At 42.1% G+C, this 25,986-nt stretch overlaps 1 protein-coding gene across 3 annotated transcripts in view; it reads left to right on the top strand.

The window, feature by feature from the left end:
- The window catches only part of LOC147902272 (uncharacterized), a 269,182-nt gene extending 265,230 nt beyond the window's left edge, over positions 1–3,952 (top strand). For 2 of the 3 annotated variants that reach the window (XM_087374745.1, XM_087374746.1), the window contains exons 13-15: positions 2,642–2,693; positions 2,975–3,054; positions 3,191–3,949. In XM_087374745.1, the coding sequence (XP_087230871.1) occupies positions 2,642–2,693; positions 2,975–3,054; positions 3,191–3,298 (240 nt within the window). In that variant the 3' untranslated portion in view covers positions 3,299–3,949. Of the gene's footprint in view, positions 1–2,641; positions 2,694–2,974; positions 3,055–3,190 lie in introns of all 3 variants that reach the window. The other variant, XM_087374747.1, reaches the window with a different exon arrangement.
- The last annotated feature ends 22,034 nt before the right edge of the window (positions 3,953–25,986 follow it).

Raw genomic sequence — 25,986 nt, 5'->3', positions numbered from 1 at the left:
ATAGAAGAAAAGGCTGCCACAGCCCGGAAATAAAGCTGAAAATTGAAATGCATCACGATTCACAACCGATGAGGCTCAAGCCTCAAGCTGCAGCCTACATCCTCATCCTCATTCTCTTGCTCATCCTCATCCTCATCATCATCTGCATCAGTGCCATCCTCCTCCTCCTTGAGACCATCCTTGAGGCCAACCACAACCAAAGTCGGCCAACAGTGTACGGAGTACGAATTAGCAACGTACGGATTAGAATAGTGCTAAAAATGTGTTTTCCAAGGTTTTGGCTAGGCACAAAATTGATCCCCCCTCCCAAACAAAACAACCCCCACCCCCCCCACACACCAAACCACACCCAAAAAACACACCTCACAAAACAAACCCCCCCCCCCCCCCCCCCCCCCCCCCCCCCACACACACACACACATACACACACACAAAAGGCCGTACGGAAAAACCATCCATACACGTACGGATGCAACTATGAACTCAATTGCTATCTTTCCTACTCGTTCAGTTGACTCTCTTCACTCTTATAATCTTGAAATTAGTGAATTCGGAGGCTCAAACCTTCATAAACAAGTTCTCACAGCAGTTCATGCTTCACTCGAGAAACACTCAACAAAGGGTTGTAGTCACTATATACAATTCACAACTTCTATTCACAATTGAGCTTTACAACAGCATGATCTTTTCTTCCATGTACACACTTTCAATGAATTGAGAAGAAAACTAGAGACTTAACATATCTGCATCATATGTGGAGTTTTGCACCTTCACTCTGTTCATCAATCTCTGGATGATAAGAAGATGTGAATTCCAGCTTGGTACCCAAATTATCAAACAATGGCTGCAAAAAATAACTTTTGAATTTAGTATCCCAATCAGAAACATTTGATTGGGGTACACCATGATGCACAAATATATGCTTAATAAAAAGTGTTGCTGCCTCTTTTGGTCTAACGGTCTTGCAAGGAATGAAAGGCACTTGCTCCTTGGACCTATCAATCACAGTCTAGATCATATCATGGCCATGTGGTGACCTGGGAAATTCTGTAACAAAGTCTAGCAATATGTTCCATGGTGCCTCTAGAACTGGTAAGGCTAAAGTAACCCTTGAGGCTTCAAGTGGTCATACTTTGCCTTTTGACAAATAGAACAGGATGAAACATATTGAAAATGTCTTTCCTGATCTGATTCCAATAGAAATACCTTTCAAGCTGCCACAAAGTAGGTGAAAAACCTCAATGTCCTGCAAATGCGGGGCTGTGACACTCCTCAATCACCTTCTGTCTCATACCACATGTCACACAAATTATGTTGTCATTCCATAGATACCCATCACACACTTATAGTCCTTATGACCTGTCAGAGTCATGCTTACACAGAAGCATGATTTCCAGTCAAATAACTTAATAGACCTAGAATTTTAGAACTCTTATAAATCCCACATAAAAATACCACAATTTTAAATGCATTCACACCACCTATAAACAGGAAAATAAAAGAGAGAGAGACAAGTACACCGGCACCCGACTGGGTGAGAATGAGGCTGCTTCCCCCAACTAGGTAAAGCTAGTTGTATTTTTTTATATATTCAATGATGCTTAGCCTCACTGCAATGGTAGTACAGGTCTTTGGACAAAACCCCCTCTGGGAAATCCAAAGTTCTAGACCAAGACTCAAATATAGGACTATTACAACGATCTTTCTTTTCAACGTGGGACTCAGATGTACATATGACTAACAATCATCCAAGATAGTAACCACTGGCAGCCCCTGGCCCGGTACCAGGTGGAGAAAGCCACATAAAATGGTCTTGGTCCTCCTTATTCCTGAAACACGAGAAACTCATATTCTACCTGTTAGGGTTAGTATAGAAACCTTAGGCTCTAGAAAACATAGCCCACAACAGAAGTAGCTAGTGGTTTCAACCTAAACGAGTTTAGAACCTTTTGAAAACGAAGGGAATAGGTTCAGTATAAATAAAATCAGTTTTGGAAAGCCCTATTAGTGAAAAACGAAATCTGAAAATCACTTTCTGGAGATGGAAAGCAAACTGGAAAATGGAACAATATCCATGTCTAAGTATTTTTCCACTATCTTGAGCAGAATCTTAGAAAATGGACAAATGGATGGAGAACCGTAAGACAGCAAAGGCACAGACCCGTTTGCCACACAGTCCTCTATGCCCCCTTCTTTTCACTTTGTAGACTTCTTTGATGCGTTACACAGGATGGGTCAATGAGATATATGAAAATTTAGGAGTACTGGTAGACAACTAGATAGCACTAGCTGGGATAAATGAGAAACTCAGAAAATGAGAGCTGGCTGTTTCAAGTTTTACCAGTACTCCTACACTTAAGCAAGCTCATCCTTTATCTCCTACTCTTCTTGGCCTCAGCTTTGATCAGCTGGATAACATTAAGCATCTGCATGTTTTTTAATCTTGAAAACTTGTAGTCATTCAAATGATCTCATTTGCATATAAGTCTTTAACTCATCATCATGCCACTCTTGTCATTGGTCCTTTTCTATCATTTATGAAAGTATATCGGTTCTTTAGTTGCTGCAGGATGAATGAAATCTGTTAGTTGCTGCAGGATTGATGAAATCTCATTGTTAAGATTTGTTCTCTGTGTAACAGATTATGGCCAGTGGTCTAACTATGAGTGCGGGAACAAACTTCAGTTGTGATGGTAAGATTTCAATGACTATACACGCCCTTTCAAAGTAGTTTCGAAGAATTCTAGAGGTTGCCAATTGGGTAATGTGCTTTTGTCTTGTGGCAAAAAAATCAATAAGTCTTTTGCTACAAAATCAACGATTGGAAGGGTGCATGTTTTGTCACCGCTTTGTACAATCTTTGTTATTCCCTTGAGAGAAATGAGACCATGTGAGGACTGCACAGTTTGATAATCTGTGATCTTTTATGTTGAATTGAATATTTCATCTTTTGGCATAACTTTTCATTTTGCAGTCCTCAGGAAGGACCCTTTGCGATTGCGTGACCATGGTGAATGTGACTTTGTACGAGCACCTTCATTTGGAATGATAGAGGTTTTCCCTCACAGCCCCATTCACGTGCCTTACACTCATATTTTTAAATTGCAATGTTCAGTCTTCAAAAATGTTGATGAATCCTGAGTGCCCACAAGTGCAAGGATTGCAGTTAAAGCACTGTTTTGTAATGCAGGTTGAGTGGGGACGGAATCCATTTGTCAGAGTCCAAATCCGAGATGGCATGACAGGAATGGTGAAGCTTGAATCCAGTCTGAAATTGAGTAGCTGCTCCCAAAAGTAGCCTGGTTGGACTAATGCAGGTTGAGCTGGGTATGGAATCCAATTGTCGGAGTTCAAATCCGAGATGGCATGAGTGAAGCTTGAATCCAGTCTAAAATTGTGTAGCTGCTCCCAAAAGTAGCCTGATTGGACTGTATGGAGCTTCAATTAAAGCGGCTGTATTTTGAGTGCCCCTTGCATTAATGTAATTAACCTCATCCAAATTCCTCAAAGGAAAGACTTCATGCATTGACTAATGTGCCACCCCCACTTAGTGTGACTTCTGCAGCCTTGGCCATCTTACTCTTCAAAGACAATGCAACTAGGTCGGGATACATCTTGAATACATTTTGATGTACATATGCTTTGCCAGGCCTGTAGAACACGGAGTGTAATATGCGACCTTTGCTCCTTTAAGTGGCAGCCACAAGATATTCATGTTCTCTGACCAGCAGGCTGACATCTCTTATATATGCGACCTTTGCTCCTTTAAGCTGGCAAATGCAAGATATTCATCTTCTCTTACCAGGCTTACTGTTTATCTTGTAAAAAATATCAGAGAGACGTTTCTGGATTGATTGAATGCATCCCATTGGTGCATTGAACTAGATGGGTTTTTAAGTCGCTATGTAGTCAAGATTTGTAGTCGTTGAGCTATATCCACTAAACAAAATCACAAAGGTGGAGTACCCCAACGTTTTCCACCCATTTTTTCATTTCGGTAAGATTGAATGACCTAAACAAACTTCTATTCAAAATAAACCTAGCTCAACCGCAAACTAAACTGAATGCTTTACTATCATAGCTAACAAAGCAAAGAGATACAACTGATACAGAACGTTGTGATTGCCTTGTACATCAAGTACTGAATAACACAATTCATATATGTGAGGGAAAGAGAGAGGGAGTGGAACGATGGAGACAGAGAGAGGGAGACACAAGAAGTGTGGGTGTGTCAAATGTGTTGAGCCACACCACAAACTCATAGGTTTTATTAGGATTAGGGATTCACCCTATGACTGTCTTAAGACAGTCATAGGGGTCATAACTTTTAAAGGGTGGCAATGTGCCTTTACCCCAACAACCTCCCACCTAAAGGCCAATGTGCCTAAAGGGGAGAAAAGAATAAAAAGTACAGCAATATACAGTTACTGTATACAAGACCATAAAATAAGAATGGTCTCATCCTAATCCCATGATGTGGTGACAATGTGCAAACCGCTCTGTAGGCAAGCTCTTAGTGAGCAAATCTGCAGGATTATCATCAATATGCACCTTCACAAGCTCAAGCCGCTTGTCTTCCAGTACCTCCCTGATGAAATGGTATTTCACATCTATGTGCTTGGTCTTCTGATGAAAGACCGGATTCTTTGCCAACATGATAGCACTCTGACTATAAAAAGCAAAACTGGCATATCTCCTGTAATGCCCAAATCTCCCACCAGCCGAGTAAGCCATATTGCTTCCTTGCAAGCCTCAGTGGCTGCAACATATTCAGCTTTAGTGGTTGACAGTGCAATGCATTTCTGCAACCGAGACACCCATGATATAGCACCTCCTGCAAATGTGAAAATATAACCGGTAGTAGACTTCCGGTTATCTGCATTTCCTGCATAGTCTGAATCTGTAAAACCATGCACCAATGCATCCTGCCTACCATAGCATATGCACAAGTCTTTGGTACCCTTGAGATACCTCAAGACACCTTTCACTGCTTCCCAGTGCCGCTTGCCTGGATTTGCCATATACCTGCTGATGACTCCCACCGCAAAAGCAATATCCGGACGAGTGGCAACCATGGCATACATCAAAGAACCAACTGCAGATGCATACGGAACCTTGGCCATCTCAGCCTTATCATCATCTGATCTGGGGCTGTCCTTACTGCTGAGTTTTAAATGTGGAGGCAACGGGGTACTAATAGACTTCCCCCCCTCCATTTTAAACCTTTGCAGTACTTTGTCAATGTACTCTTTCTGTGACAGAAACAAAAGTCCCTTGGACCTGTCACGAATAATGCGCATACCAAGAATATGGTTTGCATCACCCAAGTCTTTCATGTCAAAAGACTTATGCAGTTGCTTCTTCAAAGCACTAATCTCCTGCTGAGATTTGTTGGCAATCAGCATGTCATCCACATATAGAATGAGTAGCATCAAACTGCCATCCTTTGCCCGTTTGGTGTACAAGCAGTGATCGGTCTCACACCTATGATACCCTTGGGACTGCATGAAGGCATCAAACTTCTTGTACCATTCTCTTGGCGCCTGCTTGAGTCCATACAAGCTCCTCTTGAGCTTACATACAAGCTGCTCTTTCCCTTTAATAGCATATCCCTCTGGCTGACTCATGTAGATCTCATCATGGAGATCTCCGTGAAGAAAAGCAGTCTTCACATCCATCTGACATAAATCCATGTCCTCATGAGCAACAAGAGCTAACACTGCTCTCAAAGTAGTCATCTTGACTACAGGGGAAAAGATCTCATCAAAGTCAATGCCCTTCTCCTACTTAAATCCCTTGGCAACCAATCTGGCCTTATACCTCGGTAAAGCATTTGAATCCACTTTGACTTTGTAAACCCACTTGCATGGCAAAACCTTTCTGCTTGCAGGTAGCTGCACCAAGTCCCATGTATCATTTTGAAGTAGGGAGTCCATTTCTGACTGCATGGCTTTCTCCCACTTCCTTTTCTCTGTTCTTCCCATAGCTTCCTTGAAGCTGGAAGGCTCACCACAATCTGTCAGCATGATAAAATCAGCCACATTATTGGCTCCTGGAACAAACCTGTCAGGGTATGCCTGTATACCCTCTTGAACAGGGTTATTTACAGCAGCCTGCTGCTGCATATTAATGGGCATTCTTTGCTGTCCGACATCATCATAAACAACCCTTCTGTATTCCACAGGTTGCACGGGTTCTTTGTGTACACTATCCTCTTTAAAGATGACGTCATTGCTGCGAATAATCTTCCGTTTGACAGGATCCCATAACCTGTACCCCATTTCACCTTCATCACCGTAACCCATGAAGATGCATCTGAAAGACTTTGGCTCCAGTTTGGTGTGCAGTTCTTTGCGTACATGAGCAAAGCACTCGCAGCCAAACACACGTAAGTGCTTATATGAAGGTGGCTTGCCAGACCACACCTCCTCTGGCACTTTCAACTCCAAAGCCTTGTTTGGCGACCTGTTAATTAGGTGAACTGCTGTTTGCACGGCTTCTGCCCAAAAGCCATGGGGCAATGCAGCATAAGACAACATACATCGAACTTTCTCCTGAATAGTTCGATTCATCCGCTCACTCACACCATTTTGAGATGCATTATGAGGGGCTGTGAGTTCCTGTTTAATGCCCTTAGCTTCGCATAACTGTACAAAAGCATGTGACACATACTCACCCCCATTATCGGATCTGAGGCATTTCAGCCTGCGTCCTGTCCGATTCTCAACCTGAGCGACAAACTTCTTGAAAGCATCTAAGGCATCGCTCTTATGCTTCAAGAAATAGACCCACACTTTGCGTGTGGCATCATCAATAAAAGTAATGAAATACTTTGCACCCCCTAGTGATAGCTGTGGCATCTCACACAAATTAGTGTGCACTAGATCAAGCGGTGCTCTATTCTGGGGAGTTCTCCTCTTATGAGGAGTCATAGAATGCTTTCCAAGAATGCAATGATCACAAGTAGGCAAGTCTGAAAATGAAAGAGACGGCAGATAACCCAAACGTGACAGTTCTTGCATTCCTTTAACGGACATGTGTCCCAACCGGCGCCACAATGAAACCTTTGGCAGCTCGGTTATGGCAACAACATGATTACCTACACTGGAAACATAAAGAGGGTACAAGGTATCACTCTTATAACCCTCAGCCACTACAACCTGGCCATCAGTAATCACCCATTTGGAATCCCCAAATGTGGTGTGGTAACCACTGTCATCCAACAAGCCAGTGCTAATCAGATTTTTCTTGATTTGCGGCACATGGCGAACACCATCAAGCATAAATATGCGTCCATCAGGGAATACTATCTGTATACTGCCAATCCCTGCAATCTGACATGCATAGTTGTTCCCAAGGTGAACAACTCCATGAGTACCTGTGTAGGAAGTAAACCACTCCCTATGAGGCGTAACATGAAAAGAAGCACCTGAATCCAAGAGCCAGGTGTGCATGTCATGGCCATCAACAACCAATGTATGTGCAATTACAGCAGAAGAACATAATACATCATGTCTGTCACTGTCATTGTCCTCTGCTGCAACATTCATTGCATCCAAGTCATCTGCCTTGGCCTTGCCTTTGCCTTTGCTTCCACTGCGTGCATCCTTTGTCTCAGCCTTTTTGGCTTTCTGATCCCGTATAAACTTGAAGCACTTAGACTTCACGTGTCCCTTCTTGCCACAGTAAAAGCATTCAATATCCTTTTTGCCACGGGACTGACTGCGGGATTTGGACTTGCCAGCAGATCTCCCCTTCTGCTGAGTCCTACCTCTTTCCTGTACCTGCAAAGCATTGGAAGACTTGCTGCCCATATTATTCTTCCTGCTCATCTCCTCCATAAGGAGAGAGCTCTCCACATCAGCATACATAAGAGTGACATTTGAATTTGACAGAGTGGTCTTGAAAGTGTCCCAACTCTCAGGGAGGGTACACAACAAGAAAGTAGCCTTGAACTCCTCATCAAGGTTCAATCCCTGTGCAATAAGCTGTGTAAAGATGGCATTGAACTCACTCAAGTGTGAGGTCATAGCTATACCTTCCTTCATGCGAAGGTCGACAAGCTTCTTCAACCAATAAACCTTACTGGCTGAACTCTTTTGGGCATACAACTCTTCTAGCCTCTGCCATAGGCCATAAGAGGTCTTTTCAGCCTGAACATTGAACACAAGAGAATCAATCAGAGTAAGCATGATAGCAGCCCTTGCGGACAAATCAAGCTCCTCCCACTCATCATCTGCCATCCCAGATGGCTTGACACCCTTCACCCTTATGGGCTTAGAAATCTTCTTTAGCAGAAGTACATTCAAACACTGTTCTGCCCATAATGCATAATTGTGTGCCCCTTCCAATTTCTTTATGTTCAGTATTGAAGATTCACTTCCCCCTGATGCCATATCAGATAAGGAAAGTGCCTGACTCCCTGTAAGTCAAAAAATGACTAAATAAAATTCTGATTTCTCAGAAAACCTGCTCTATCAAGAGCCAGGAGCACTCACAATAGTGCTGTTTTTTTTTACTGTCAAAAAATCTGCAGCAAAACAGAAAATTTTCCCTCCAGTCACTGTACCTTCTGACACACTATACCGTGCTCAAATAGGCATAAAACAGTAACTACAGAATGCTGCAGCTGTTCCACAAGTGCTTTACAAGTGCATCATCATCTGACGAAACACAAAACACTGATGTCCTGATCACTTCTTCCACCTCAGATGAGGTATTGCACTGATTTTAGATGCATAAACCACTTGTCATACACTGTTTTGTCCACTGAAAAAGGCTCCAAACACCTCAGCCTGTCACAAAACCTGCAACAAAGTATGGGACAAATCCCAATCAATCACCCTTCTGCCAAGGGGATAAAAGGCATCTGAAGTTCTCAAACAGTAACTCAAGTGCTCACAAGCAAAATCTGGGCAAAAGCCCCTTGATGTGACACCTGTACCAAGTGAAAAACACCTCAACACTGAGGTAGCATACAAAATACAGTGCTCTCCTGGCACTTTCACCTGACAAAGTAATGCATAAACGGCCCTGTGTACACAGTAACAACACAGATCCCAGCGTACAAACACTGAAGAGAAGATCTTTTGAGCACTGTCAACGATGGACAGTTAGGGACCGAGTAAACTCGATGCGCCCTGGCCAAGCGTGGCTCAACTGAGATTTTCTAAGTGCCGTACACAAAATGTGACCTGCAAAGAAATGTCACTGATACACTGCGGAAAACGAGACCAATGTGGGCACCCCGGCTCCACACTGCCTCAAGGCATACACTGCATACACTTCCAGGCAAAAGCCCTTTGAAATTGTCACCCAAAAACTGAGATTTGCACTCAGCAAAAGCATAAAAGCCCTCTGCAAATTAAGGAATCTGACCTCCCCGAAACAAAATAACTGTGCAACCACCACACACTGTGGCACTAGTCACCTCAAGCTAGTCACCTCAAGCACGAGGGACACGAGTGTACTTGCTGTACCTCAAACACAGTTTTAGAACTGAAAATTTTCGGGAATGCATCAAGAAAAAAAAACTTCGTTGTACTTCTGTTCCTGCGTGTACTTGCAAGTACCACGCAAAAGGGTAGAGTGCTCTCACTCTTTTCCTTCTTCCCCAAAAACAAATCTGTGCCTGTTGTACCTTCTGTACCTACGCAGGGTACCTACTGTACCACCCTGTACCTGCGAGGGCACGGATCCCCCAAAAAAAAATTTGAAATTTTTGTACCTGCGAGGGCACGGCGTCCGTACAGCCGGTACAACTGGCTGTCGCGGCGTCCGTACAGCCGCGTCCGTACAACTGGTACGGATGGTTGTACCTGTCGCGGCTGGTCGCTCCGATACGGCTGCATGTGCAGCTTGGTTGCGCGCGGTCGGTGCGTGCGCGCTGGCTGCGCCCGCCTGGTAGGCTGCGGTCACCGGTAGGCGGGTAGCAGCTAGCTGCTGCTGCAGCTATAGCTGCTCGCGCAAATGCTGCTGCGCGCGCGGCGGCTCCTGCGCGCTGCTGCCCTGGTGCGCGCGCTGCTCGCACGCCACTGCCTTGCTTGCTGCTGAGGGCACGAGGCCCGAGGGGAGAGGAAGGGGTAGAGGGAGGGGTAGACCGGAATGAGAGAAAGAGGAAGGCTCTGATACCACTTGTGAGGGAAAGAGAGAGGGAGTGGAACGATGGAGACAGAGAGAGGGAGACACAAGAAGTGTGGGTGTGTCAAATGTGTTGAGCCACACCACAAACTCATAGGTTTTATTAGGATTAGGGATTCACCCTATGACTGTCTTAAGACAGTCATAGGGGTCATAACTTTTAAAGGGTGGCAATGTGCCTTTACCCCAACAATATAGAGCAGAAGCGCCTGCCTGAGATGAGCTGAGGGACATGCTACAACGTGACTGACCCACTCATAAGGTACCACCACCTACATGGCAGCAACAAGTCTCGACCAAGGGCCAAGCATTCTCAACCAAGCTTATAGAAGTGCGTAGAAGTGGGGAACCAACCATTCCACGCATATATTGCATGTGAAGGGAGCCCTTCAAGTTTCACAAATTTCTTCATGCCCTCCTTGAAATGAAGAAGGGAGTTACAGATGTTGATTGTAATTACCCACCAGTGCAAATTTCATAAATTCACCCACACAAGGGCCAAGCTCGAGCAAACATAAGGGATATGATCACCCACATAGAGCCAACAAGGCATTATGGAAAGAGAGCATAAGGATTCTCATTATGGAAGAAAAGCACTCCAAAACTTAAAAAGAAACCCCTACACATTATGTAAATATGCTGCCACAATAAGTACGGGGGTTTCCATTTTTTGAGCAAAAACCCCCAAGCGACGAGCGGACAAAAGGTGGAAGGGGTCAAAATATATAGGCTCAAGTCATTTTTTGGGAGCGAAAAATTTCAAATTATTTCAAGGAATATGTAAGTAAATATGAAACATTGATAAATAGATATAGATATAAATATACGTTTATATAATATGCATATATAATGTCCAAGTGGTGACTTATTTTATGACTTTCAAAAATCCTTTCCTTTGCTTTCACCATTGCTTGGATCATGAAATTTTGAGCAAATATCCTCTTTACAGTTCCTAAGGATGACCTAAGAAAAATAAATAGTATCTTTTTAATAGACCCTCTAAGTGTATTTTGCCAAAGGAATATGGTTTGAAGAGCTTGTCCCAATCCTATTCCGCCGGCGAAATACCCTTGGAGAGCCTACGTAGAAGAGGTCATAACTTTTGCTCCTTAGCTCAGATTGAGGAGCTGTAAAAAGGAAAAATGTTCAAAATTTCATGATCTATGCAATGGTAGGTTAAAATTATACTTTTTATAGTTATCAAAGAGAAAAATTAAAAATTTCAAGATATATATGAGAGTTACAACTTCTCCCTAATTCATATTATGGTAGGAAGCACCTTCCCAGCCCTCTGGAGGCTATTCTGTTGCAAAAAGCTTTAGTTTTATTGTGAAAAACCTCAGTCTCCATCTCGTTTTTCAAGGCAAGTTGCTTCGAGAAGTTGTTCAAGGTGAGGTGCATCAGTTTCTAGCTATTTTCGAGAAGCTGTTCTTCAGGGTGAGGTGTGTCTGTTTCCCCTGCCCTTTGGAGGCTATTTTTGTCGCAAAAAGTTTATGTTTTATTGTGAAAAACCTTAGCCTCGATCTTGTTTTTCAAGGCAGGTTTCAAGAAGATGTTCAAGGTGAGGTGCATCAATTTCTAGCTACTTTCAACTAGTCCAACCATTTTCTAAGCTCAAATTGTTAGCTTTTAGAGTCATCTGGTGGCTAGTCAACCTGTTTTCTAGGATTTTCTACCCTTCTATTGTTGCTGGAGCATTTAGTTCAAGGGTGGAAATTTGTGTTCAGAAGCTGTCCATGTGGATTTTATGTTCATTCCACCTGTTTTTGTGGCTATTTTAACCTCTGATACCTTTGAATAGGCACCTAGCAAGCAACCACATGCTTGTGCATTTCAAAGCCATACTAGAGTTGGTTTGTTGTTCTGCGCTTTGCCAACCTGCTGCAGCAAAAATTATCCTTTTTGGAGGAGTTTTGATCTTTTTTAAGCCCCTACAAAGGTTGAGAAATTTGTGTTTTCGCTTAAGCGGAGAAAACCATTGTCTTGAGCACATCTTGTGCTACTATTCAATCGCATAATTTGGGAAGCATTTGCTATTTTGCATTAGAAAATTTTGAGACTCTTCATATAATCGACCCTTGCCATCTAATTTTGATAATTGGGATAAGTTTTTAAGGTGCATCCTCAATCCAAGCATTGGCTTTGAAATGGCACCAACTATTTGTGCATTTCTTTGAGACAGCTCAGAATCCAAGTGATGTTTTTGGTGTGCTTGCCCAGGAGGATAAGTTGAATGGCACCAACTAAGAACTTTGTGTTTCAAAATCTTTTGGTTGCCAAGGGACTTATGGGACTTTGTCATCAGGGATGATTTTCATTGTAGTCCTATTGCTCCATGCACTCCTTTGAGGAGTCGTGATACAGGCCGTGGGCAACAAGCTCCACCACAAGCACAAGCACAAGCGCCTGCGACTATCACTCCAAGATGGGATGCATGCCATGTAGAGGCTTTATCTTTGATTTCATTTTTAGTGAAGAGGTCATACCTCACATTTGGTCCTATAAGACTTCAAAGAGTGCTTTGGATATCCTAGAAGCAATGTATTAGGCTCGTAATGAGGTAAGAGTCTTATTTCTGAGAAGAAAGCTTGATGCGGTACATATGAATGAAGAAGATTCAATGGCAAAATATGTCACAAAGATTCAAGATCTATGTGAGTAACTTCTGAATATTGATGAAGTCATACCAGATTTGTAGCTTATCAATACATTGAACTCCATACTGGAGCCTTGTGTCTCTTTTCATACGTCATTCAATTTGTTCACGAGGTGAAATCCCAACCCTCTCACCTTTCAAGAGTTGGAAGGGCGGACATGTCTTATCTTAGGGAAACCTATAAAAGGTCTCTAGAGGAAATCACTCAAACAGAGGAAGAAAAAAAACAAGGAAAACCGCCTAAATTTTCGATCGTGAAAACCATTTCCCTTTGAATTTTGGGTAGGGATTCTATATCCATACATTGTAGTAACCTCAAATGGATATTTACCACCTTATCAAATAGGTTTGAGGTTTGTGAAAGATTAGCGGGACTTTTATTACAAGAAGAGCACACTAGAAAGAACATGTTAGTGAGTGCATTTGGTGGAGAGAGAACTTTTGCTATGTTGATGTTTGCCTTTGCACTTATGTTTTGCAAACATGATGCAGGTCATACTTCTGCTAAGGGCAAAAAGGATGCTGAAAAGACTATGAGTGCATGCGGTGGAGAGAAAGCTTCTGTTGGGTTGATATTTACCTTTGCACTTCTCTTTTGCAAACATGATGCAGGTCATACTTGTGCTAAGGGCATAAAGGATGCTGAAAAGACTAGGAGGAAAGGCAAATGCTGGTATTGTAAAAGGCCAGGTCGTTTCATTCATGAATGCCAAAAGAGGATAGCAAAAGAGAAGAAGAAAGAGTTGGATATGGATGTTGCTTGAGATCCTACCAAAAGAGGATTGCAAAAGAAAAGAAGAAGAGTCTATTGTGGCTGTTGCATGATCTACAGCCACAAATGTGGGGAAGGATGATGCCTCATCATTTTTTTAGAGCATGATTGGGCCTCTTGGGATTCACACACATTTAGTGTCAATGAAACTACATACACATGGTATTTTGATAGCAATGCATCTAGACACACCATATCTAGGAAGGACTTGTTTGACATGTTGTCGTGTGCTCTTGTTGGCAAGAAGGTATCTTGTGCTGACAACTCTTCTTATCCAATTAGAGGAATTGGTGAGATTTTACTTACAATTGTTGTTGGCTCTAATCTTAGCATCCATGATGATTTATATGTCCTAGGGATGAAGAAGAATTTGCTTTCAGTTTCCTCATTCACTAGAAGAGGATTGTAGGTCATCTTTCAGGATGACAATTGTATGGCTCATGAGATAAGGAGAATGGCTATGTTGGTGTTATGAGGCACACTTTGTCATGCTCTTTTTGAGCTTGATGCATATGATAAAAGAGCACAAAGTGCACATTTATTCCTACATCTACCTCTACCATACAGGATATAGGGTTGTGGCATGCCAGATTTTGGAATGTAAACTTTGGTTGTCTTGCAAAAGTTTCAGATGGTTAGATGCCTTGCCTCATTTGTAAGCTCCTCCTAAGCATATATGTGTGCATAGATTCTCATTCCTAAAGGATGATGTAGTCTGGACTGTAAAGAAATTTGCAAACAACTAGTTCACAATGATGTTTGTGATTGTATGAGGACTCAATCTCTTGGAGGTCCCTTCTACTTTCTTACTTTCATAGATGACTTCTCAAGATTTAATTGGTATTTGCATTCAAGCAAAAATCAAATGTGTTTGTTTTGTTTAAGCATTTCATTGCTTGGTGGGGAATCAATTAGGTTGCAAGTTACAAACCCTACACTCAAATAGAGCGGCGGAGTACATATCCAAAGAATTAGCAAATTTCTTGGGTGATAAGGACATCATGCATCAATGTGCGGTCCACTATACTCCTCAACATAATAAAGTGGCTGAGCGGAAGAACACGTCATTATTACTGGAAATGGCAAGGTGCATGATTAGGCCCAAAGGACTACCTACTAAGTTTTGGATGGAAGCAAGAATGTGCTCTAATCATGTTTTGAATAGGTATCCCATTAAAGCACTTAAGGTTACGACACCATATCAAGCTTGGTAAAAGACCAAATCTATGTTACGTACATTTGGATGCGTAGCATATGCTCATGCACTTCTCGCATTGAGAGAAAAGCTTGATGACAAAGTTGAGAAGTGCATATTTGTGGGCTATAGAATTGAAGGCAAGGGTTACAGATTCTACAATTTGGCTACCAAGAAGGTTTTTACTAGTAGAGATGTTATTTTTGCAAGAAATCAAATTTGCCCCTTGTTGTATTTGACAAAAATCAGGGCTCATTAGATGCATTTGAAGGGTTGTTGCCCATTTCTTTTGATACTGGAACTATTATGCCTATGAAAATTTAAAATTTGTAGAGGGATTCAAACAAGTTGGTGGTGTCTCAGCTCAGCCTATGGCTAGTCCTATCACTTAGCAAGAAGATGAGGATATTGTCACACAAGAACGTTCAACAATGCACAGAGCTAGGATAACCCCTCCTTGGTTGCTCCGTACCCTCCAAAAGAGCAACCTCTCTACACTTCTTTCTAGCTACACATGTCATGTAGACTACAAACACTGAGGATGTTGATGGTTTTGGTCAAGCTTAGCTAGTCATTTTCTAGAAATGGATGAACTTGAATATTTTGATGATGCACATGGTAATGTGCATTGGATGCATGCTATGAAATTGGAGATTGCCTTTGTTCAAAAAAACACACTTTGACTTTCTTGTGGACAACAAAGCAATAGGTACAAAGTGGGTATATAATCTAGAATGTGAATCATATGGATCTATTGGCAGGTACAAAGCCCGTCTTGTTGAAAAGGAGTATGCATAGAAAATGATGAGACCGTTGCTCCCACTTCTTGTATTAAAAGGTACTCGATCGCTTGGTTTTCTATTTCCTAGGGGGCAACTTGCATTTACATGCTTGCATTTATTTAGATTGGATGGTGATTTTGACACAAGGTAGTCAACTAGTGGTAATTGTTTCTAACTTGGACACTCATGCATTTCTTGGCTGTGTAAGAAATAATCAACGGTTGCTACATCATCATGTGAAGCTGAGTACAGGGCAGCTTTCACAACCACATTGAAATGTGGTTGGTTGGTTCTTGTTGGTAGATCTACATGCATCATTGGAGGAGCCTACTCCAATTGTCATTGACTACCAAGGTGATAGAATCCTATGTGCATGGCATAAAAATAAAGTGTCACTAAGTTAGGGAGCGAACTTTAGAGAAGCTACGTGCTGAGCTAGAGGCTAAGAAGCCAATCACCATAGTGGATGTCGATGATGGGGTGCTCGATGCGGACGAGGAGGATGAAGAGGATGAGGATGAGGATGAGGATGAATATTCTAGCAGAGTTCGGCGCCTCACCCCTACAGCTTGATGCGGCTTTTCAAGCTATCACCTATCTCCACAGAGTCGGGGATTTTAGCTCCTCCGCCTACCTTGGCTAGCCCTATCCTCGTCTATGGCCTTATCTGTTGATGGGGACCAGCGATGCTGGTATAGTCATCTTTCCAGTTGGTTCACCTGACTGGGCCTCGACCGGTTGCCTCCTTTTCAATACAGCCTCGACGCTCCACCATCTCCCCTCTCCCCCACTGACCAGGAGGTCAACCGGCTCATTCGAGCAGATCTGCTCCAGCTCCACCCCTGGCGAACATGGCTTCTTCACTCCGAGCTTCCTGTGAAGCTCGACTTCTACCGCCGACACTGCCTCCAGATCTCACAGGAGGGCTTCATCACACCTCCGGGTTACACACAGCTTCATCTACCACATGCACTTCGAATCTCCCTCGGTTAGTTTGGGGTCTCGTCACACCGATTATGGATCGAGAGTGGACGCACAGAGGGTATCCCACGAGAGGACTGCCTTTGCCCACTTTGCGACTTGCAGGAGATCGAGTCGGAGGAGCACTTTGCTTTCAGATGTCCTATCTATTATGCCATTCAAGGCTGGTACCACTGCCTCTTCCGCGACGAATTCAGCCCCCTCCCACACATGCTGCAGTTCCCGGATCAGCGATGCCTAGCCGCTTTCTTACATGAGATGACTGACTCGCCACCGAGATACCTCTCTCCGAGCACGGCGACACGAGCAGCACACACAGCGTGAGGACACCCAGCGGCCTATCACTGATTTCTTCCAGTCACAGAATACCTCTCCTCAGTCTAGCCGACGACGCGGATGTGAGCGAGAGCCAGAGCCATGACAACTGCGCCAACGGACAGACACACACATCCGGGTCCATGACATCTCGTCTCTGCTCTTTGCTCGCCCCACCGGGGTTACCATGTCCCTCATCCACAGGGCCATCCGTCGCCCCCGACGACCGAGCTCGATTAGGCCGTGTGACGTCAGAGGCCAATCATCTATCGCAGGGTTTTTTTCGGCCTCCCATTTGACGGCCCCTCTATGATTGGTCTCTGATGATCACCACCTGCATATATATATTGTATCTCCCCCCTCTGCCCCATTTTTGGTGCCCCCCCCTTCTTTTTTGTATCATCTGGAGGTAGACACATATTTTTTGTATCAGGACTAGACACACCATCCTTCATAACCTCTTTTTTGCAGAAACGGTTGGCTGGCCCGTTTTGAGACCACCACCGTTCTGCTCATTGTATCAGTCATCTTTAGTCTCATAGACCTTCACGGTCTCCCGAAGACTTTAATAAACTTTCTTTCTTTCTTTCGGCCTCATAGAGTTATGGTTTGTCCAGCTTTGGGACCCCAGTATGCACTTCCATCGTCAGCGAATTCCCAACCCAGAAACACACAGCTCTGTACTCTCTGGAAGTAAATGGCAGCAGGTCTGGCATACGCAAGATCTCTCTATCCTCTTCTACCACGTACCAATTGCGATGCACAATGCTGATTGAGCAAGAGGAAGGGGCTCTTCTTTCTTTGACAATACCAGTGAGAAGATGGTATACCCTGAGAAAACCCCTGACATCACCAATAAGGTTGTTGCTAGGCCAGTGTTATCAGGATCACGATCATGTACCCAATAATCGGGGATGAACTAAAAATTTTATTCCATTTTTTCTAGTGGGATACATTGAAGCCCACCTACAGTCATGAAATAAGAAGGTCCTAAAGAACTATAGTCACGAACCTGGAGCAACCTGGGGAATCTGTAAGAACTCATCCAAAAGGTTCAATGACTGATAGCTTACAAACTGACAGCTTTGATCCTATATTACAAGAGAGGTTCTTGGTCCATAAACTCATACAGACAGTAGAGCCTAAGATAAGAGGTGCAACTGCTAGATCCCCACTATAAACAAAGCATGATCAAAACAGGTTCATCTTGTAGAGAAAAAGAGGCAGGCAAATCGAAAGTTACAGGCTAGCAACAAAAAAACTCCCATGCGGGGTTTGTGAAGGAGGATGTTTTGCATTGTTAAAGAGCCAAACGCATAAGATTGCGCTAAAATTTGTCCCCACTCAAGGTGACCATCACTACTAAGCATGCCATGCATAGGAAAGATCTGACAAATCCCATTCTCGTACATCTCATCAAATGGAAACAATCCATATTGAAATTTCAAACTTTGCCCCACAGGAGAGTGAGAAAATGATCAACACGTGCTCCCATAGTGTTGAGCCTATTTAATACACATCAAGGAAAAACATAGTGACAACAGGGACAACCTAATAACCTTGTTGGAATAACTAGCTACAAGGCTAGGGGGGTATCTAAAGGAAGTCTTGGAACGCCCTAGCAAAGTCTCGGACTAGCACACAAGTTCGCTAAGCAAATACTCACACCATGAAAAGCTTTGTGAAGATTTTTTTTCCAAATCTTCAAGATGTAAAAGGGCCACATTAGTTAATTGTGTCACGAGTCCCATAGATCATGAAGGGTCTCAAGCAAACTTTAATACAATCATACCATATCCTCTCTCTCTCTCTCTCTCAAATGTATTGGTCATGTTAATGTACGACGACTTAAATTAATACAGGCCCAAAATATTGTTACAGGATTGCCTAAGTTCAAGGTTGCATAAATGCATAAGGTATGTGAAGCCTATCAATTTGGAAAACAGGCAAGGAAACCATTTCCTAGACATGTTCAAGAGAGCAAGAGGCCATTGGAATTAATCCACTCTGATGTGTGGACTACTAAAGCTGCATCTATTGAGGCTGTCATTATTTTGTCACTTTTATTGATGACTAATTCTATATGCTTTAGTCTATGCCTAATTCTATATGCATGTTTTATGCTTTATGCTTTATGGATCTACTTTTTAAATGTTTATGGATGCCTTCTTTATGCTTAATGCCTATCGCTATGCTTTATATGAATGCCTATTAAGTTTATGCTTTATGTGAATGCCTATTTCTATGCTTTATGTGAATGCCTATTTGCCTATGCTTCTCTAGTCCATGCTTCTATATCTATATGCCTATTAGTCTATGCTTCTTTAGTCTATGCCCCAAAACTTGAGAGAAGCTAGACGACGGCTATACAAGATACTAGTTAATGGCTCAGATTCAAATGAAAAGGGTGACATCAGTGTCAAGTGCGGATGCCCTTCTCCTTGAGCTTATATCGCTCGTTCATCAGGAAACAAGATGAAATAGCTGTGAGCCAGTGGGACAGTGGTGCAGTTCAGAGGATACATCTATAATGGGCATGAAGACTACATGTTTCTCTCACCAGCTTTGCCCATGCTGAGTGTGGAAGCATGACTGCTAACTTAGACAGAAAGAGAGATCCATCATCACACCCACTCGCTGATACACGGATGAAGAGTTATGTTAACTACTACTTTATTGCTTGTGGCCTTGGCAATCCCCAAGTGCTCAAAGAACACAGCTATCAAAGTCCTCACGAAAGGGGATGCATACATCTGGACTGTTCCTCAATGAAGAGGCTGAGGCTAGGGATGCCTATAGCTATCATAGAGCTGGCTGCTGGATCCTCCATGGCTAAGGCATGTAGCCATAGTTTCCTGGGAACGCCATTCCATAGGTGTGGAATGCTAGAATAGCATTCTCAGGTGATTGATTCAGAGGAGTATTTTGCTTTTAGATGCCTTGTGTGTGATTTGAGTTCCTTAGCACTTTTAGGGGTACTCTTATCTCACCCAAATCAAAGATGTTTAGCAAATTTCACTCATAAGGTTGTACAACACAGAGATCCAGTTACTCAAGAGATTACACAAGATTAGGGTGCTCAGCTAGACCCACCTAGAGTGTGATCTCAAGTTTTTCTAGTTGGATAGCATGGACTAGTAGGTCCCAAGGCAATGGTGTAGCTGAGACCCGCAGTGTGAGATACGATAGACCCATTAGTGTTTCGATTCATAGATCAGGCGTGGGGATCTTCCCTCCATGTTCCCGGCACGGCTAACAAGTGTCACAATGGCACTTGTATGATGGATGACCACAGCTAGGACACCACATTGGCATAGCTAGATCAAGCTTGGGGATCTTCCCTCCATGTTCCCGGCACGGCTAACAAGTGTCACAATGGCACTTGTATGATGGATGGCCATAGCTAGGACACCACATCAAACCGTGTATACTAACTGACATCAGCACTCTATCATGCATTTTATGATGTCATAACCCCATCCACTAGTGGCTCCTCTCACTTTGCTAAGACTCTCTTATCCATTTGATTTTCTATAGTATGTTACATGATTTGAGCTTGAGTTGAGAGGTTATACCTAAGTAATTTCTTAGACTGCTTGCATTGTTAATTGCACTGGTTGCATTTCTTAGACTGCTTGCATTGATTTTCTTATTGCACCTGGCACTAAATTCTTTTTTGAATTCTGTGTTGCAGCTTACTGCATATGAGATGGCTCATGCAGGTGAAAAGAGGAAGTGTCAGCAACTTGATCTCACAAAGTCTCAGAGGAAGGTGCTGAAAAACGAGAATGTACACTTCTTAATGAATGTCAATCGGGACATCATTGAGACAGCTTTCCAAAATGGTGAAAGCGGTGTACAAAATTTGGTGAGGACAATGGCAAAGTGTGGAGGGAGGACCTTGCATGATCGATTTCCAGATGTTTTCACAGTAGAGTCTATAGACCAGTATTTGTACCACTTAGCGATGGAGGGTCAACGATGCCTCGGTCAAATAGATCAAGACATAAACTCATGTGACACAAAGTGGGAGGGTCCTGTTGTAGATGCCAGGGTCACGTACATCAAGAATACATGGCGAGGTTACAAAGGCAAAGAAGCTACCTCGACCTCCCTTCCATCAATGCACCCACACCCCCAAGCACAGCCACAACCACAAGCATCGATGCACCCACGTCCCCAGTCATATGCTGCATTACATCCACCACAACCACAAGCACCAATGCACCCACATCCCTAGTCATATGTCGCATTCCACCCAAGCACAAGCACCACTGTAGCCACGCCACGCATATGCACCAATGCATCGACCACAACATGTCTTTCCCCGTATCCCTTTTTTCCAAGATCTTTCATACCTAGAAGTTCCTCCTCCTTTTTCATATCTCCCACCACATGCACGATCACATTTCACCACATCTTTTATGCCTCCTACCGCATGTGCAGACCAGTTTCCATCTCCCGCATTTTTGCCTACACCACAAATACATAATCTATCTGCACAAGTAGATACATTCCCATCTCCTTCATTCTTTCTTGCACAAGCACCACGCACATCACATGGCTTGCGTGATCATGTAGTAGTACCAAGACCCATGCGGCCCATACTGCTTCAGCAATGAGACATCCGATTCACGCCTAGTGCAGTTGTGGGCATAGGCACGAAAGGAATAGTCAACATGTGCAATATTCTTGTCACTCCCTTTGAAAGGGACAAGATTTATGCATGTAAGGTGCTGAGGGTTTCTATGTCTGTTGATGCATTAAAGGCCATAGCATTGGAAGAAGCCACATGCTTGGGCGATGTCGTGCATCTTGGCATCATTCGAGCAATAGGTCTAGTCCATGACGATAAACCAATGATACTATTTCCGTTCTAGAATGGAAATCATTTGGAAAGATGGCTAACCTACCTCGGACATGACGGAAAGCAGGATTGCGCATATTCAATTATTATTTCCAACTTTCTGATGTTCCCTTCAATGTTGCGTTGAAAGTATTTGCAAGTCACAAGGTTGTCTCTAACTATTATGTATACCGAAATCATCCACAATCTCAATAATTACAACACATTGCTTGTAGCCCACAAGGTTCTAGCTTTCAAGTACAAAAGGAGATGAGATGGATACAAGCATATGTACTCTCCCATCACTTGACATATTGTCCTATCCATCCCCTTACATACAACATTATATCCAATATAATTAGAGCTTCATCCACCGCTTCTATCACCTATCATATTCTTCTATCACTCTATATTGCATTCAACACAGGTATAATATCGTCTATCTCTTCGACTTTGTTGTTGTCACTGAGTAGCTCAAGTTCATCTTTCTCTTCGCTGAATGCACCCTCAGCAACTAATTTTATAGTCAATCGTTGTCCATCAATTCTCATTACAACGGCTTCGCTTGTTGCTCTAGCCGCAATATTAAATCCTTTCAACAATCGTAGATTTCCAAAGAAAAATACCAAATCTGCAACTCTTGATGGCTTTAAGCTATTGCATCTCTTAGAATGAATAAAATCGTATGCACTCCAATTTCGCTCACATGCACCCGATGATGGAGCAACAAAGAGCATATGAGTTGCAACATGCTGCAACTCCAATGTCTCTCCACCATATTCCTTCCACCAAGTAGGTGCAATAGTCGTCTTAATAGCATCAAGATTCCAAGGATCTCCAAAAGAGCCTTCGCGATTTGTATACCTCACTCGTTGCTGGTAGGCTAGTTTTCCTTGATCTCTCGAAAGTAAGCAAACCTCTCGAAAGTTACTTATGACTTCAGGATTCTGTGATTGAGCATGCATTTGATATTGTGGATGTACTGCAAACGTAGCTCCATGCAAAGGCATGTGCATTGCTTCCATCTCTTATTGGCCAAATATACCACTTGCTGCTTCTCCCTAGGGGTAAAGTGCACAAATTCTTTAACTTGTTGTATTGCTTCTGACATCTTCCAATACACTTTACCCATAACAAAGGCATCAACATCAACCATCCTCAATACTGTTACAAATGGCTCTACACCTTCTTTTATTCTTTCAACATTTTTTCAGAATAGAGATGATTAAACAAGATGCACATATTTAGAGCCTGGTATTGCGTATTGCATCTTTTTCTCTAGCCAATTCATCCATCGTCTATTAGCAACAGTCTCGACTAAACTCAAGCCTATTCCAATAAACAAACAATTTGTGGTGACCTATGCCATGCATTCTCAATGTTTAAGAATAGATATATAACCTCCTATAAGCATTATTTTCCTTCCATGGGACGAATGAAATTCAAGCAACCATATCATCATCCATCAATGATTGATGTAATGTGGGAGAATAATTTGATTCATCCGATGAAAGTAACTTCAAACAACTCAAAAGTAGTAGAGGAGATCCAAATAGATACGTAACAAGATTGATCAAAAAAATGTAGTGCCCACTTTTTGTTGAGCTCAATGCAAAAAAAAGAATCATAGACAAAATAGGATAGCTGCAACTACCAAGAAAAGGGCAGCATGGAATAATTCAGCCATGTAGAAATCTTTATGACTAGAAATAGCATGAAGATGTTGCTACTAAAAAAAATTTAGAGAAATCAACATTGATAGATGATGCAATCCTTTCATATTAGTTCTACCCTATGAAAAATATCAAGTTCTATTAGGAAGGAGCTTCTAAAAAGGATTTTGAACTTGCCATGTGTTTTCTAGCATCCAATATTATACTCCATCATAACAAAAAAATGAACAAAATCGTGTGCATCAAGGAACTAAAGGCACAACTTTTGCCGACATCAAGCAAGCTCTAACATGACTAAAACAAATACAAGTCAATAAGCAAACTTGCAAGAGTTGCCATAGAATCATGAGCAAAAAAGAGCTCTCACACTAGACTAGTAAGTTGAACACATTAAAATCTATTACAAAGAGCAAAATGAGCCCTGTGAAAAGGCTTCAGAGATAATCATATGGACACTCCAGAATCAAACTATGCACAAAGTAAATAGATTCAAACGAGACCAAAAGACCAAAGGCATGAACATCAAACAATGTGTCATGAGAGAGAACCAAAGTTGCGAGCACTTACCATAGGATCATAAGGGGGAAAAGCTCTTGCCCTAGACCAATAAGCTGAAAATGTTAACACCTATTACAAAGATTAGATCCAAACTTGTAGAAAGGATTTTGAAAGAAGTGGTGTGCATTATGGAAACACCAAATTATCAACTCTAGTTACTAATCCTAAGCTTGTGCTATTTAAAGTGTTTCTTAAAGCATAGAGAGCAGCTAGATCATTCCAAGCAATGGGGTAGAGGGGAAATAGTGAGACAATCTCAAAACAAAGAATTTAACAGAACCTCATATTGAGGTAGAAGAAGATAGATTGCTAGTGGCCATAGCTTGTTTAAAAGGCTCAAAAAATTCTAAGCAAGAGTGGCAGTAGCAACAATAATAAAGGTCCATGGACGACCTTAGTTAAAGAGTGCAAAAGTACTCCATGACTGGGGTTTTGAAGAGATGATCATCAAGACAGATAGCCAAGATGTGTGCATTCCTACGAATCCTCGAAAGGTTTTTGAGTAGTTGTAGACAAAAGAATTTGGAGATCACAGATCCATTTCCTCAAGATGTTGAGTCATGATTGATGGAGTTACAAATTCTATCTATGGGTGAGATTGATATTTTCCAAGTGGCTACAGACAACAAACAAAGTTGAAAGACGAGCAGATTGCAGCAAAAAGATCTCTTTTTGAGTAACTTCACTGAAGATATTGAAGGGGAAAGAGAGATAACTGAGATGCCAGGGACTACACTAGACTAGGTATTAAACAATTATAGTGCTAGCATAACTAGCCATTTTAGACCATTAAAGACTCACATAGTGAGTTTGTATCTTGTAAATCCATCTATATAAAACATTACCAAAACTTGCATGAAGTGTATATATGCTGGCAAAAGACTCAATCTATATAGTAATCATCTCACATAGTAAATATTCTTTCTAAGCAAAATTCCAAGATTTTTATACTCTCATTTGTTTCTAAAAAGTTAAATTTTACATTCATTATAACTGATATTTGCTGACTATATATGACCTTTCAATCTAGAAAATTTCTTCATTATTTGATAATCATAAATCAGCCATACATCACAAATTTTTGTGTGGTAGAAAACTTGGGGACCACAACACATGTCTAAGTATCAGTTCCATTACCATTCTAATAAGTAGATCTTTCAAGGAATACTTTGATCTCTAAAAATCCTTCAAGTAATATTCTTGAACCTCATTGGAAATCATAATATTTGCCTAATAGAGTCAACAATAGCATCATAATGACATCTACAAATCCGTTCTATATGTCTTAAGAATACATCATCACATAAGAAACCAATAGAGTTTGTGACAAAATATGAAGAGGGGAGAGGAGAAGAGTGGAGATCAGGAGAGAGGGCACATCTAGAGAGCACACCACAAATGACTAACTATACACTAGATTTAGTTGAAAAAATAGAATATATACAAACCCATTTAGGGTTAGGGTTAGGGTTAGGGGATCTAACCCTTTCCTTTATAGCACTCTATAAGGTTAGTGCTATGCACATATGATCACGTGATGGTGCTATGCACACATGATCACATGATGTTGAGCGTGAACTCTCAACACCTTTCCTCAAGATCAGCATCATGAAGTAGGCCTTCCCTCAAGATGATGATTTTGGGAAATCGAGGAAGGACTGAGCATTACATTCCATCACACCCCTTTAATGGGAATGTCCTTCCTCTGTGTCAAACCAAGAGCAAACCAAGAGCTAGTCCGTGTTTCTCGAATAGCTCTTTACCAAGTGGTTTGGTAAAGATGTTTGCAACATTCTCTTTGCTATCAACAATGTTGCAGTGTGATGTCACTAAGTAACACTCTTTCTCTAATGAAGTGCTCTCTGACATCAATGTGCTTTGTCCTGGAGTGATATACTGGATTCTTGGCCAATGCTTGAGTTGATTGATTATATTGTTGTTGGCTTTGACTCATCAAAGTAATCTATTTCTGACAGTAGTCTTCTGAGCCATATAGCCTCACATGCACCTGTAGTGAGTGCTCTATATTATACTTCAGTCGAAGACAAAGAAACAGTTGGCTATTTGT

The sequence above is a fragment of the Dipteris shenzhenensis genome, chromosome 5 (assembly GCF_047967505.1).
Source record: "Dipteris shenzhenensis isolate YYH24624 ecotype China chromosome 5, Dip_SZ_1.0, whole genome shotgun sequence".
NCBI lineage: Eukaryota > Viridiplantae > Streptophyta > Polypodiopsida > Gleicheniales > Dipteridaceae > Dipteris > Dipteris shenzhenensis.
The sequence above is the reverse complement of the archived record's forward strand: the minus strand, read 5'-3'. Positions and strand labels throughout refer to the sequence as shown.